The 14,652-nt window shown below is 33.8% G+C and overlaps 1 protein-coding gene across 1 annotated transcript in view; it reads left to right on the top strand.

Moving 5' to 3' along the window:
• Positions 1-10,326: 10,326 nt before the first annotated feature.
• LOC145260342 (serine palmitoyltransferase 2-like) overlaps positions 10,327-14,652 on the top strand; it is a 98,461-nt gene continuing 94,135 nt past the window's right edge. The window contains exon 1 of the mRNA XM_080118260.1: positions 10,327-10,879. Coding sequence (XP_079974386.1) covers positions 10,751-10,879 — 129 coding nt within the window. The 5' untranslated portion in view covers positions 10,327-10,750. The remainder of the gene's footprint in view (positions 10,880-14,652) is intronic.

The following is a 14,652-nucleotide window of genomic DNA, read 5'->3' as shown; positions in this document are numbered from 1 at the left end:
TAAAGAAAAAAGTTATCTAACAACCTCGTTGAGTTCATTAAGTCCTACTTTTGAATATCTGAAGCCTGGATATATATATATATATGTGTGTGTGTGTGTGTGTGTAAGTAGTAAAGTAAATACAGGAAGTAAGTTCTTCTCTATGCTTCTTTTTATCACATCATTACATGGTCAAACATTTTTCTTTCTAAGAAAATTTCTGTTTTTTCCGATGACTATACATAAGGAAAAATTCATTGTTAACATAAACATATTGATTGTTCTATGTCCCCGAAACAGATCTGTAAAAAAGTATACCACAGTTTTGATTGTTGAAAGAATGTTAAGCTAAATAAAACCTTGGTATTTAGAATATAGCGAAATTGTTACTCATTTATATATGCTCTGTTGTTATAGTTAACAAGCATAGATTCCCGCGTTCAGCAGAAAGACTCTTGGCACATCTGAAGAAAGTCGGATGTTACATCGGTCGAAATATTGTGAAATAACACTAAAGATGAGAGCAACAATCCAAATATTAAAAAAAAAAAAAGTTTTATTATTAAAAGTTAAAAAAAAAAAGTTTTATTATTAAAAGTTAAAAAAAAGTTTTATTATTAAAAGTTAAAAAAACGTTTTATTATTAAAAGTTAAAAAAACGTTTTATTATTAAAAGTTAAAAAAACGTTTTATTATTAAAAGTTAAAAAAAAGTTTTATTATTAAAAGTTAAAAAAAAGTTTTATTATTAAAAGTTAAAAAAAGTTTTATTATTAAAAGTTAAAAAAGTTTTATTATTAAAAGTTAAAAAAAAGTTTTATTATTGAAAGTTAAAAAAAGTTTTATTATTAAAAGTTAAAAAAAAGTTTTATTATTAAAAGTAAAAAAAGTTTTATTATTAAAATTTAAAAAAAGTTTTAATATTAAAAGTTAAAAAAAAGTTTTATTATTAAAAAGTAAAAAAAAAAAGCCACGGTAAATAAATACAGATTCCTGGAATTTGTTGCTTTTATTGTTTTTTTAACTCACTGATAAAAAGGAAAATGTTGGTGACATCATTTTTAAAGAATCGTGTCAAAGGAATTAGGCACTTGAATAAATCCATTTGATGACAAAGGATTGGTGATTTTGCTGTAATTTAAACAGATGACTTTTGTTGAAGGCGCGAGAATTGTATAAAGTAGATGATTAGAAATTTGATTTCAAAGGAAGAAAATATAATTGTAATAAATATAATAATACCTTTTGTTTCTCTCTTTCAATATCTATATTGCCATTTTTTTATCACGAGGAATGAATCCAATATAACTATGTTGCTGCATATGGTGTTTAGGTTCTTATTTAGAATTCAACCTAATAAAAAAAATACAAAAAATACAGAAAAATATTTATGATGTACATACCTATCACGGAATGAAGATGTCATATTCCAAAAATCACATAAATTGATCAAGTAGTTTTATTTTTAACTAAGAAAATTAAATTTTATGAGTAATCAAAAAGGGATTGTCTCACATCGCTATCTTTGAAAAATAACAATCTCAGATAAGTCCACAATAATTCTAACTTACGAGATCAACCTTGTAATGCTAACGTTTTCAGATTAATCGCTTTAAATCATTTAAAAATGATTTTCTTTGTAAAAATAAAACTACTTGATCAATTTATATGATTTTTGGAATATGGCATTTTCGTTATGTGATGAGTACGTACACCACGGGAATTTTTCTGTAGTTTTTTTTTTTTTTTAAATTAGATTGAATTCTGAATAAGAATTGGAGATTTTTTTTTTTTTTTTTTTTTTTTTTTTGTCAGACTGCAGTGTAGTGACAGATCCAGGATTCTGTAATACAGACTCTGACTTACCTAACACATTAGGTTGGAAGATTTGCTGAATTCTAAGAACGAATCGTTTGTGCTGGTATGACCATGTGACACATTCAACCGTTGTAGAAAGTTTGGAATTGTAGGAATACTAGGAAGCAAATGATTCGACAAGACCGTACAGAGTTCAGCTTGGAAATAATCAACTTTCTGAACTTTAAAGACTGAAGAGTACGCTTGTAAAATGTGAAAAAATCCTGATTTCTGGACGAAGGAAAAATTATGGTAAATGAAGAGAGAGACCGGATAAGACCACTAGACATTCACAAAAAAAAAAAAAAAAAAAAAAAAATATCTAATCACCACAAACATCATGTTCGGTTTAACATCAGTTTTACATGTAATATTCTTAGGAAATTCTTAGAATTATAAAAATAATGCATAATTTATATCAGTGCTTTTTTTTTTCTTTCAAACAATTACTGATTTCTTTCACCTAGTCTGATGGAGTATCAAGATTAGTGCTAATTTTTTTTTCAATTTTGACCACTTCGTAGCTATTTTTACCAGCTAAAAACCCATAGAACAACGGTTCACAAAAAATGTAATCATTTGACCAGCTTCTTGTCACTCTGTGACCTTGTGTCTCGGAGGAGATGCCCTTTGAAAAAAAAAATGGAGACACACACACAGTGAGTTTTATAAATTATATTTATTCTTACATAAGCAGTTTGTTAGGAATCTGACAAATGTACAAGGAAAATACAAGACATAAGAAAAGAAAAGACATAAACACTATAGGGTGAAATACATCTATATATTAATACGATAGCGTGTGTGTTATTTTGTGTGTCACACTTACATCTTTTTTCTTCTGAGTGACTGTCGTTTAATTGTTATGACCTTTCATTTCTTGTAATAAATAATTTTACCAATGATTCTTCATAAGTTTTGGTTTCGATTATAGCTGTAGGAACTCATGTTATATATATATATGTATATATATATATTTTTTTCTCCATAAGTTTTGGTTTCGATTCAAGCTGATGAATCCAAGTTATATGGATATATTTTTTTTATTTTTGAAATAACTTTATAATATATAAGAATCGATAGAAAATTGACTCTATAATAATAAATATGAAATCTACATAAATTAAAATATCATATTTAAGTATATTTTACAACCAGGCTATGCTGGGCGTCCCTGCTAACTTAGATAAATACTTTTGCAGTTTTAGCAAAAGAGCTACAATAATATCAGGGCATCTCCATTTACGCTGAACATCTACAGAATGCCAACATCACCTGCTGTGGAATTTCCACAGGTTCCGCTAGTTAAAGTATTAATACAATAGAGAAACACATGTGTTGCCAGGGTTAGAAGAGAATGATGCAAGGATAATCTATGCATAAATGTGACTTGCATTTTCTTAATGATGTCTTCTGAGAGTTTAAGACTACTGCAAGCAGTGTTAATGGAAGACATACTAACATGGTAATCGGTCGAACCACATCTGATTGCTGTCAAATCTGAGTCAGAAAGGGGATGATATTTTGTTTTATATTCCCAACATGAGTGAAATCGGAGTTTTTTACTTTTCGGAAGAGGGGGAGTGGATGGCGTAAGTTCAGACAGAGGCAATGACACCCCTGTATGAGTAGCTGCGTGTGTAATTGTGAGGTAAGGGTTGCACAATCCTCAACCACACTTCTCCTGAATCGGTACTGCTTGTGTCCACTAGCAAAGAGAGGCCCAAGACAGACTGGAAACAATACCGAGGTAAGAGGAGAACACATACGGCACCTGAAATTTACATAATCACTGCATAAACATGTCGAAAGACTGGTTCCCATCAGATCACCGAAGTTAAGCAATGTTGGGCCTGGTCAGTACTAAAATGGGTAACCATTTAGAAATTTCAAGTGCTGTATATGCTCAACATGTAAGTTCAGATAATGTAGATGATATTCAGCTTCCTAAAAAAGGGTCAATCTGGATTGGGACAAAAATAAAAAAAATTGCCTTAAAGAAAAAATTTTTCCTTCTCTAACTAGGACAGAACAGATACTACAATTTGATTCCAACCTGGAAATATTTTAGCTATTGCAAACAAAACAATTTTGAAGACAATAAAGAATCCGACTTTCAATGGTAAGATAAACGTATTTGGAATCAAGCAGCTATGCTCCAAAGTATTACCTTCTCCTTTCTGATGATGCTGGTGGATTTACTGCCTGCTGCCTGGAGCATCGTCAATCTTGAAGGAGTATTGATGAGATTATACATTTTTTTGTAATATTTAACCCATAATACTCTTTTTAAGGAGCTGTGTTTACCCTCACATTAAAAAAAACTTACCTTGTATTTAGCTTTGCCCTCATGGGATGGAGGAGGGAAGTACACCGGGTGGTTGAATCATTCTAATGCTCCAAAAATACCTGATTCCTGATAATTAATGCTATTACCTACCTGTATAAGAGTCAGATTCGGCTCAAGATGGAGAAGTGCTGCCACATCCGGGAAGATGGCACTCACAGCTCTCTTTCTTGCCTTGAGAAAGTAAAAAATCGACTTTGCAATCTAGTAGGAGACAATTTTTTTTCTTACTTGCAGCTCCTTTCACAAAAAAGCGATGACATTAGTTTTTACCAATTCTATTGATATTACCATGGTAACGGGTTGACGAAGCTTCAAGCTCATTCTCCCTTCTCTACCACAAAACCTTCTCAGCAAGAATATGTTCTGCTAACGACACAAACAGAGTTTCTTTCCAAGAACTTCTCACCTGTGGAACACATTACCATGGGAATGCTTCCTTACAAACTACATGGTCGTTTTCAAGTTTAATACATACAAATATCTGTCATATCGCCGTGTGAATTAATTACATTTCTCCATCCTTTAATAGTACTGTTCCATCATCCCTTTGAAAGTTTCACTAACTCCTATCCTTAGGTGGCTTTTGGCCTTTGTAAGTGGTGATCTATTAGTGCATATAAAAAAAGAATGATGATTAACCTATAAAAGAAAACAACTATTCAATATTTCGGTTTTTCTGATAACCAAATTATGAACATAGTAAGTAAAACATTATCTTCTCTGGACTTTTAATACTTGATATAGATACTCAACCGATTAATTTCAGAAATACTGATAAAAAAATTTTATGCAATATTAGTGGGCTTGCAAGTTGCATGGGTAATTTGGGGCAAAGTTTGCCTTCTGGTTAGAAGCAAAGTCTGGTATCTGTTCTTATGTTGCACTTCATAGTTTCTGTTCTTGGTCACTGAAGGAGAAATCCTTCTAGATTGAGGCAATTTTTTTTATTTTTTGAAAAAAAAAAAAAAAAAAAAAAAAAAATCCAAGATGCCCTTTTTTAGGTAGCTGGATTTTCCTAACATTAAAAACTAGTCTTGATACTGATCTAGAACTTCACCCGAGGCAGCACCGGCGTTCTCTGGCAGTTTACGGTATGCAGTCAGAGAAGTTACTGGTATATGACGATGTGAACACTGCCAGACGATAAATTCTAAACTATGAAAGCAAAACTTTTATGAAAAAAATTTAAAAAATTTTTTTCATAAAAGTATATCAAAATTCTTTTTCAACAAATGTTTCATTTCAAAGAAATTTATTTTCTTAAAGGGAAACCTGGAAACAACTATGTAACTTTTTTTTATGAAAAGTATTTAAGTTTTCTTGTGTTTTTTTGCAAGAACAATTTCAATAAAATAAGATTTTTTGTAACGAGAAAACATTTTCTTTTATAGAAACAACTAAGATTGAAAAATATTTTTTTTAAATATCAGATAAGTGATTTCTTTTCTCCTATTAATGAAAATATCGTCTGCTGACTGCCAATTGGCTAATCACATTGACTTTTTTTGGCTGCTTTACTGGTAACTAATCGGAATCTGCTGGAAGATACTGACGCAACCTTGTGTCAAGTTCTGCATCAGTACCAAATAATCATTATAAATGTGGATGGGTCGATTAGGGCCCTCTGACAGTAATCTTTCAGAAATAATAGAAGGCTCCTATCGCTCTGGGGATTTGTATACAACTGGCCAACTAGTAGATGGTCTGCAACAACAAAAAAAGAAAACTGGTTTTCATCAAATGGAAACAGAATCATGCCATCTTTTCTATGGTAACAATTTTATCATTCCACCCTGTATAGATGATGACGTAAGGAAAACCTTTTTTCATTATTAACCACGGAATTTCCACAGGTCTCTCTGGTAGTGATAACAATAACAATTTATACAATGAAAAGGATAGTAATAACAATGGCAATTCATCGTGTGAAGTAAAATGTCGGAATTTGTAGCAAAATGCAGGTGGCAAAGTAGTTGTAAGCGAACATCTGGTTTTATTCTTCTTTTTGGAAGATCTCGTATTGGTAGATAAGGCGAATAGCATTTGGAAATTGCATGGTGGCATCAGGGGAAAAAAACGGAAGACGTCTTTTGTTTAACCGCCATTATTAGATTACCCAACCCCACTCTCTATTCAATATCGTTTCTTTTCTTTTTCTTTTCTTTTTTTCTCCTTTTTCTTTCTCTTTTTTCTGTGCTGTCTTTTCACTTGTTCTTCCCTTTCCTTTCTTTTTCCTCTTCTTTCTTTTTCTTTTATTCTCCTTTTACAATTCTCTCTATCTTTTCTTTCTTTTTTATTTCACCTTCTTTCCTTTTGTTCTTCATTTCTCTTTTTCCTGTCTATCTTTCCCTCCATCTTTCTTTATTTTCTCTTCTTTCCTTTCCTTTTTTTTACTTCATTTTTTTTTCGTTTTCTTCTCTTTCTTTTTCCCCTCTCTCTCTCTCTCTGCTCTGCCGACACTTTTTCTTTTTTTCATAATTTCGCCATCTTTGTAATTAGACAAAACCGATTTTTCTGTCTAGTTTTTTTCAATTATTTACATAAACAGCCGAAGATGTCAAAGCATTTATCTAATTAGAAGGCAAGAAAAGCAAATGACAAATTAAATTGTAAATTGGCGATTGTCAAAAAATTTCCAACAAAGAAAAAAAAAAATAAATAAAGAGATGAAAAACAAACAAAAGCAAAAATAAAAAAAAAACAAATCCAAAAAACTGTTACCAAAGGCAATAAAAGTATGTTAGGGTTAGGTTAGGATTAGTTCAGTGTTAGGGTAAAAAGCAAACGATTCGGGGGGGGGGGGTTGTTTGATTCAAAGTTGAACCAGTACCCCCCACTCCCATCAATAAACTGGTCTCATTATTTATTTTTTGTCACAAAAAAATAAATAATTTGACAAGCAGAAAAATCTCATCTTTTCACCATAGAGATCCTTGGATATTGGAAAGCCTTCTACTCTAATAGTTTCTTCCCATAAACTGATAGACTTTTGAATTCCTTCCCTGTTTCCTGCGTTCATGACTGTACTATAGAAGTGTAAATGTACTGTGAGCAAATGTCTTGTTGCTCAACTCCCTACAGACCTGTTAGACATGATCCCAAATAGGAGGCCCTTAAATCCAAATATCACTATGCCTTGTTTGGTGTGAAAAAATGCATACAAATAACCATACGATGATTGAGGCATTCTTGCTTTGACTGTTGCTTCATTATTTTGTTGGAACACTCTCTCGTTTTGATTTTAACGCTGGCTCATTTTTATTTGCCTATTTCCGGTTACTTAATTCTGCATTGTAAAAGGTCAATTTTGTCTGATTCAAAAGCTGTACGGGTTTCATTATTTCTTTCTCTTCACCTTTTCTCATCCCCTCAAAAAAAGTGTAACTCATGTGATATAATGAATATGAGTACATCCGGGTTCTTCCTCACAAGAATATGATTGGCTGGTCAAGTCATAAATATGGACTGGTAAAGCCAAAGTCAACAGCTGCCTTTTTGGCTGAATCTTCTCCTGGTTAGAGCTGTCGGGTTTGCTTTGATCAGATCCTGACAAATCTGTTTCTGACAAGCCTCAACAGGCCACCAGCATTTTGTCATCTTAGGATGCTCAGCCATGGCTACTCTGTGCAGAGGATGGCCATCTTTAATGTGACATGCCATCCTGTTGACAAGGACTGAATCTGTGCTGTAGACCGCCATTACTATCCTTTTCCAAAATGAATTGTACATGGCTCATATGGAACTGGGAGCATGCCTTTTCTACAAGCACTGACAGGAGCTCAGCAAATACTAGGCAGACAGTGGCGATCAGGCTGGCTTTGGTGTTGTGGGAGGTCATGTTGGTGATGTTCTCGATATATGATCAAACAGCCACCTGATTGCACCAAGGGATCACCACACTCTTCGGCACCCCCAGGTATACTTTAGTGTTTACTTTCAAGCGGACTTTGAAGATGTGAGGTGGGATGATGTGCCCCTCACTTTAAACCACACCAAAAACCATAACCGTGGCCAGAAACGTTATTTTCATCACCCTGGGCATGTCCCTGTTATTTGTGACAATCCAATGATGCATTTTGAGGGTGCTGGCAATGGTCCTGTTGTTATAACTTGGATCGGTAGAAAGCATGAAGTGTACAGTGGTGCATTTTTGAGCTTGCTTGTTGAACGTTATGTTACTTTTTCAGATATGATCGAAGCTCCTATCGCTCTTGGGATTTGTACATAACTGGCCAACTAGTGGATGGTGTATGATAAAAAAAGTAAACCGGTTTTCATCAAATGGAAATGGAATCATGTCATCTTTTCTAGGGCGACAATTATTTCGTTCCACTCTGTATTAAAATAAGAAGCGAGCATGTAGCCTGGCAACATCAGTCACCTCAACTGATATCAAATATGAGACTCATAAATGAGAAGAACGCATTGTAACATTGAGTTGATTCCAATCTCACATGGACATCATCACATAAGTTATAATCACAAAGTCTTAAAGTATTATGGTTCATGTTTCTAAATTTTTGAGATGACGATTAATTATTCGTATTATTTGGATTCTTTCAAACTACTGTTCTTATCTTGAATGTCATTTTAATATTTTGGTCAATGTAACCTCTGACCTTTTTTTAGGTGTGTCTTATTGAACTCGGGAATCTTTCCGTGAAACTTGAGAATCTGCACAAGATTTACAACTATGATTGAGTAAAAGTCTTAAGTAATTCACAATTTCCTGTTGACTGTTTTCCTCTTACCTCGTTGGTCTCATTTCGAGACTAAGGCCAAAAGGTATCCCCTGTCTGTACGATGATCATTTTTCGTTCTCGCTAGCTTCATACATCAAGTTGCTTCACGCCTTGTCTGAGTGACTTCCATTACAAAAAAAAAAAAAAAAAAGTCACAATTTATCAATTTTCGTATGAAATCAAAATAAAATAGTGACAGTGGTTATGACCCATCGGGTTACAAGTACGTCTAGTGTAATACTAAAACTTTAATGATCTTGCTTTTCACTTTGCAATTTCATTTGTACATAGGTGGTGCGAGAGATGGCGAAAGAAGAACCGATTATCAAGATATAGTCCAAAGAAGCTTTATATCTGGAAAATAGATGACGTCATAAATGATCAGAGGTAGCTTTATGAAGTCATCAATTTTCAAGTAAATATAAGAGGGCAAGAGAGGGAGAGGGCGAGGGGTCTCCCCCTCTCCCTCTCTCTCTCTCTCTCTCTCTCTCTCTCTCTCTATATATATATATATATATATATATATATATATATATATATATAACCACTTAATTTACTCACATAAAATTAATATACGAAAGTATAGATTTATGCGTAAACTTTAAGTATTTACTTCAAAAGTGCTCAATACGTAGGTAAAGCTAGTTAGTAATTTATAAAATATATATGGCGATTAAGCTAAACTGAATATTCCCCGTTTTATCCACTCTAGGACTCTTCAGGCTTATGCGCTGAAGAGTCCTAGAGTGGATGAAACGGGGAATATTCAGTGTAGCTTAATCGCCATATATATTTTATAAATTACTACTATATATATATATATATATATATATATATATATATATATATATATATATATATATATATATATATATATATATATATATATATATATAATACTGACTTAAAGGACCACAGGTGGTTTAGTAATAAAAGAATTCAATGTGTATTTATCAACATTATGTGTAGGTGAGAACTAACTACACTCACACGAGATCTTGTCTAACAGTTTTATTAATCAAATATTACTATTTTTTAAATAAACAAAATATATTACTTATAATTTTGACAAGCGTTTGTTGATTTAAAGGAAATTTTTAAGAAGTTTGTTTTACTTTTCTTTTACATATTTCTTTGGATTTTTTTCTTCTCTTTTACTTAATTAACTCCCCTCTCTATTCACCTATTTACCTATCTCTCTCTATAAAGCTATCTTCTCCTTGCTTTAATTATCTCTATATCCGTTTGGCCTCTCCCGCACACAACTCTTCCATCCCTCTCTCTATATATTTACTGGAATCTTCCCCGCCCTCCGTCTTTATATATACATATATTTACCGGGATCCACTTCTCCTCCTACTCTATATATTTCTCTATACCCCTCCGCCTCCGTCTCTCTAGTTATCTGAGATCCTCCTCCTCTGCGTCTCTAATTATCTGAGATCCTCCTCCTCTGTCTTTCCCCCTCTCTATTTAATCGATCGCCTCTCCTCCCCTCTATATATTAGTACATATAATTTTCCTCCGCACCCCCCGTCCTTATTATACCTCTTCTTTTCTTCATTTCCTTCTACCCACCTTCCTTACATTGTTAATACACGGGAGCGAAACTGCCGCTTCCAATAGTGTTATTCTTTTTTTTTTTTTTTAAAATTCTCTGCCGTCGTTTCTGTCTTTCTCTCAGGAGGAGGAGGGAACGAGAGCTGTGACACACCGTTTTGGTGGAGTGAAACTCGGCTTATTTGTTCACCAACTTCGACATTTCTTCTCTTGATAATAATAATAACAACAAATAATAATTATTATCAACTCGTTGGGCAACCATGGCCTCTACACAGGCACCTACAGTTGACGGAGATCTTCGAAAGAAACCGCCACACAAAAACGGCAAAACAAATGGCTTTAGTAATCCGACGAAAAATGGACATTCAACTACTTCGAACGGAATATCTGTAAGTCCTTCTTTCACTGTCATTTTGGATAGATTTTATTTTTCACTGTTCGGTATTATTGTCACATAAAAAATATTTTCTTAGTAGCACGAGATTAGGGCGTGGATGCGTAACATTATCTGCTTATTTTTAAACTCTTCATACTTGTGGCACTTTATTTAAATCTGTTTCTTCTAAGTCTGACTTGAATCGGATCTGATCTTTCCACATTTCTTGGCTTTTTATCCTCATTTCCCCTAATTGTATTTACGTACCTGTGGCTCGGCTCAATACACGCGCTACGCCGCTACACCCAGTTTAACTGGCTGCCGTATTGAACGCCGGCACCACTTAAATTCTACGCACTGGTTACTATATTGAACAAAACGGCTAGCCACTACCTTGCGTTTTATTATTTTATTTATTTTAAATAGTTTAATACATAAACAAATCTATTACAAGTTTTAGCGTATTTGTGCTGTTTACGTTTTTTTTTTTTTTCCAAGTTAAATTCAATTTTCACAATATTTTTTGTTTAGATTATTAGGTGAAGGTACAGAATATTTAACAAAACTTCCCCCCTCTTCATGCTAAGAATAGCTTTCTAAAATAACATTTCAGCATGGTCCGTGAACTGAACAAGTGCCAGTTTTAGTGATGATACACTGCACTTAAAATAATATCAACTGTAAGCCACATTTTAAAAAGCGTTATTTAGATCATTCGGACTACTATTCTCGTCTTGGTTGTTAGTAATTTATTCACATTTCGGCCGATGTAATCTCCGAACTTCTGTTTTTTGGTCAAGTTTTACGACGTGCCCCTGCCCCGGCGTATTATAAGCACCCCCCCAACTTCCCCATGTTAAGAACGGCTTTCGGGATACCTCCCAACCTCCCCATGTTAAGAACGGTTTTCGAGGTTGGGGGTTGTGTTTATTCCGGGGAGGTTGGGGTGCTTATAATACGCTACTGGGTGCTGGGGCACGTTGTAAAAATTGACTTTTTTTTTTTATGGTAATCTAGTTGAAATCGGTAAACCTGGACGGAAGTAGGTAGTTATCACCAATAGTAATGATCGAACCTTCAACCACCAGAAGAGTCTTCTGGTGGTTGAAGGTTCGATCATTTATTGTCACTTATAACTGGCTAACCAACGCTTATAACCGTTACACTACGAGTCCATGTGAGCAATTCTTAGTGTGAATTTTGGGAGCCTTAAACCAAATCTTGTTTTAAAGAATAGTAATTATATAAGTATTAGTAGTAGTACTACTACTATGTAGACAAGATTAGGTTGAAGATGTGCGAAGGGGGTAAGTTATCCACAAGTTGTAACAATTAAAGCGTTGGTTAACAATTAGTTCGAATTGACAATATTGTGACGGTTCAGTTCCTATTATGGGCGAAAATGACTAAGAAAGACAATTCAACACTTCTACCCTGTCATGGCTGGCGAATGGTCATAATTTACTTCCATTGATTTTAATAAACGGTTCACTGTCCAGTGTCCAAGTTCCCGAGTTCGACTCGAAAATTCGAATAGAAGCATCCGAATAAGGTCGGAGGTTACACGGACCGGAACGTTGAGAGTATAACGACCAAGATGAGAATAGTAGTCCGAACAATTAATATAAATTATTAATACTCCACAACATTCCCAAACATCTAGCTACCACTTTGTCTTTAATTGTTTATATTATTTAACGAATATACAAATTTAGTAACGATATGAACTCGTTTTCAAAATATGTACTGCAAGTTTTAACCACACCTATACTTTTTTCTTTTTCTTTTTGTATATATTAAATTTATCCAGCAATTTTCGCAAAAATATAAACTCGCGTATCGGATATCCAATAAAAAAACAAGCCAACGAATCTTTTACTTAACTTTTGCACTAACTTTCTTATTACTTTCACCATACTTATTATTCTGTCACTAAAACAATACTTGCTTATGCTTCATATTTATCAGGTTAGTTATAAAATAAATAAATTTATAATCTGTTAAGTGTTATTTTTCTATTTTATTAATCAGGGTGTGTACCAACCAAACTATCTATCTGTTCTATATTATAGCCAGTGGGTGTGTGCAAATCTTACACGCGTTCTACGTTATAGCCAGTAGGCGTTACACTCAACTAAGTGAAGTTAGGTCGGCCCGACAATTCCCCCCTCTCTCCCCGTTTATTTTATTCATTTTGTCGCTAGACAAGTAATTCTGTCTTGGTGACATATCTACATTTTTGTGTATACTTATCCTAACCCCCCCCCCCCCCCAGGTCTGTGCCTTTTTTTTTATACCAGTCATTCTATCGAATCGAACACCACGCAGGATGGGTGGGTACCTATTTCAATTAGACATGTGTTTAGGAACAAATTCCGGCGTGAAATACATTTTTATTTAATACTTAAAAAAAAAAAGTGGAATTTTTCACGTGCAAGTAATTATTGTAGTATATTTTAACATTTAGAATATGATGCCGTTTAGACTATTCGGATTACTATTCTCATTTTTGCTATTTTCGGCCACTTAAATATTCTACCTTTTACTGTGTATCTTTCTGAATTTGGAAATCTGATCGAACCCACGAGAGTAGATTATTCTCATTCCGACAGCGACCACAGAGTAGAAGTTACAATTTTAATTATTCTTGTAATTATTGCCTGTAGTAAGGATTGAACTTTCAACCTGCAAAAGACAGTCATCTCCAACTGATTACAGCAAAAAGTAGACATGAGATCAGTTTATAGCGGAGAATCCAGCCCCCCCCTCCAAAAAGAGGGCGCTTTGAATGGGTGCAAAATTTACTGTGATTGGTTTTGTCGGCATTCTCTGTTGGAGGTACCTCGACGATCGGTAATACCTGCCCCCGCTTCCAAACAAAGAGGTAATACCTCTGAGCTCTTTGACTGAATAGAATTTATATTCTATTCTGATATAATCCCAGAGGCCAAAAAGATCCCCTCTCTCATATTCGACTAGAAGTTCTCAAAGTTTGAAAAGACACCCCTAAAGAAGGTCGAAGGTTACATCGACCGAAATGTTTGTAAATATAGCAACAAAGATGAGAGCTGTAACAAAAAAAATCCGAAATATATATATATATATATATATATATATATATATATATAAATTTTTTTCAAATCAAAATTTTTTTAATATCGCTACTTAAATTTGTAAAAGAAGGAACTTGCATCACCTGAGGAGGTCATTAGTTATTTATAACTAATCGATGAAAACATTGTCATAATCATGTAGCGACATTAAAAAGATGTGTGTGTGTATTTTATTAATATTTTGGTACTTATACAGAATACAAACCGTGCTGAAATAACGTTATTTAAACTCCCTTTAACATAGGAAGGCGAGGGGGGGGGTAGCTTATTCTGTACTTTCACCTTACAAGTTAATAAACAAAAAGTACAGTAAAATTTGAATTTAATTTGGAAGAATACATAACATAATTAGATCCTTCTTAGATAAGAGAAAAATCCAGGTTGTCCTTGACGGTCGTATATATAAACAATATGATATAAACGCGGGAGTGCCTCAGGGGTCTATCCTTGTTATTCCTAATATTCATAAATGACCTCTCTGACAAAATTGTCTGAGCTGGATATGTATGCTGACGACACCACGCTCTGTAACAGACACGACAGGAAAACAAATGAACACTTATCTAAAGAAATAATAGGTCCTGAACTATCATCCAAGCTTCAGCCTCTGTCTCATCGACGCAATGTAGCATCACTCTGCCTGTTCTACAAGTACTTTAATGGTGAATGTTTT

This window comes from Euprymna scolopes, chromosome 36, assembly GCF_053919585.1.
Source record: "Euprymna scolopes isolate OS-2025 chromosome 36, ASM5391958v1, whole genome shotgun sequence".
In the NCBI taxonomy this organism is placed as follows: Eukaryota; Metazoa; Mollusca; class Cephalopoda; order Sepiida; family Sepiolidae; genus Euprymna; species Euprymna scolopes.
Note: the sequence above shows the minus strand (reverse complement) of the source record. Positions and strands in the feature narration are given on the sequence as shown.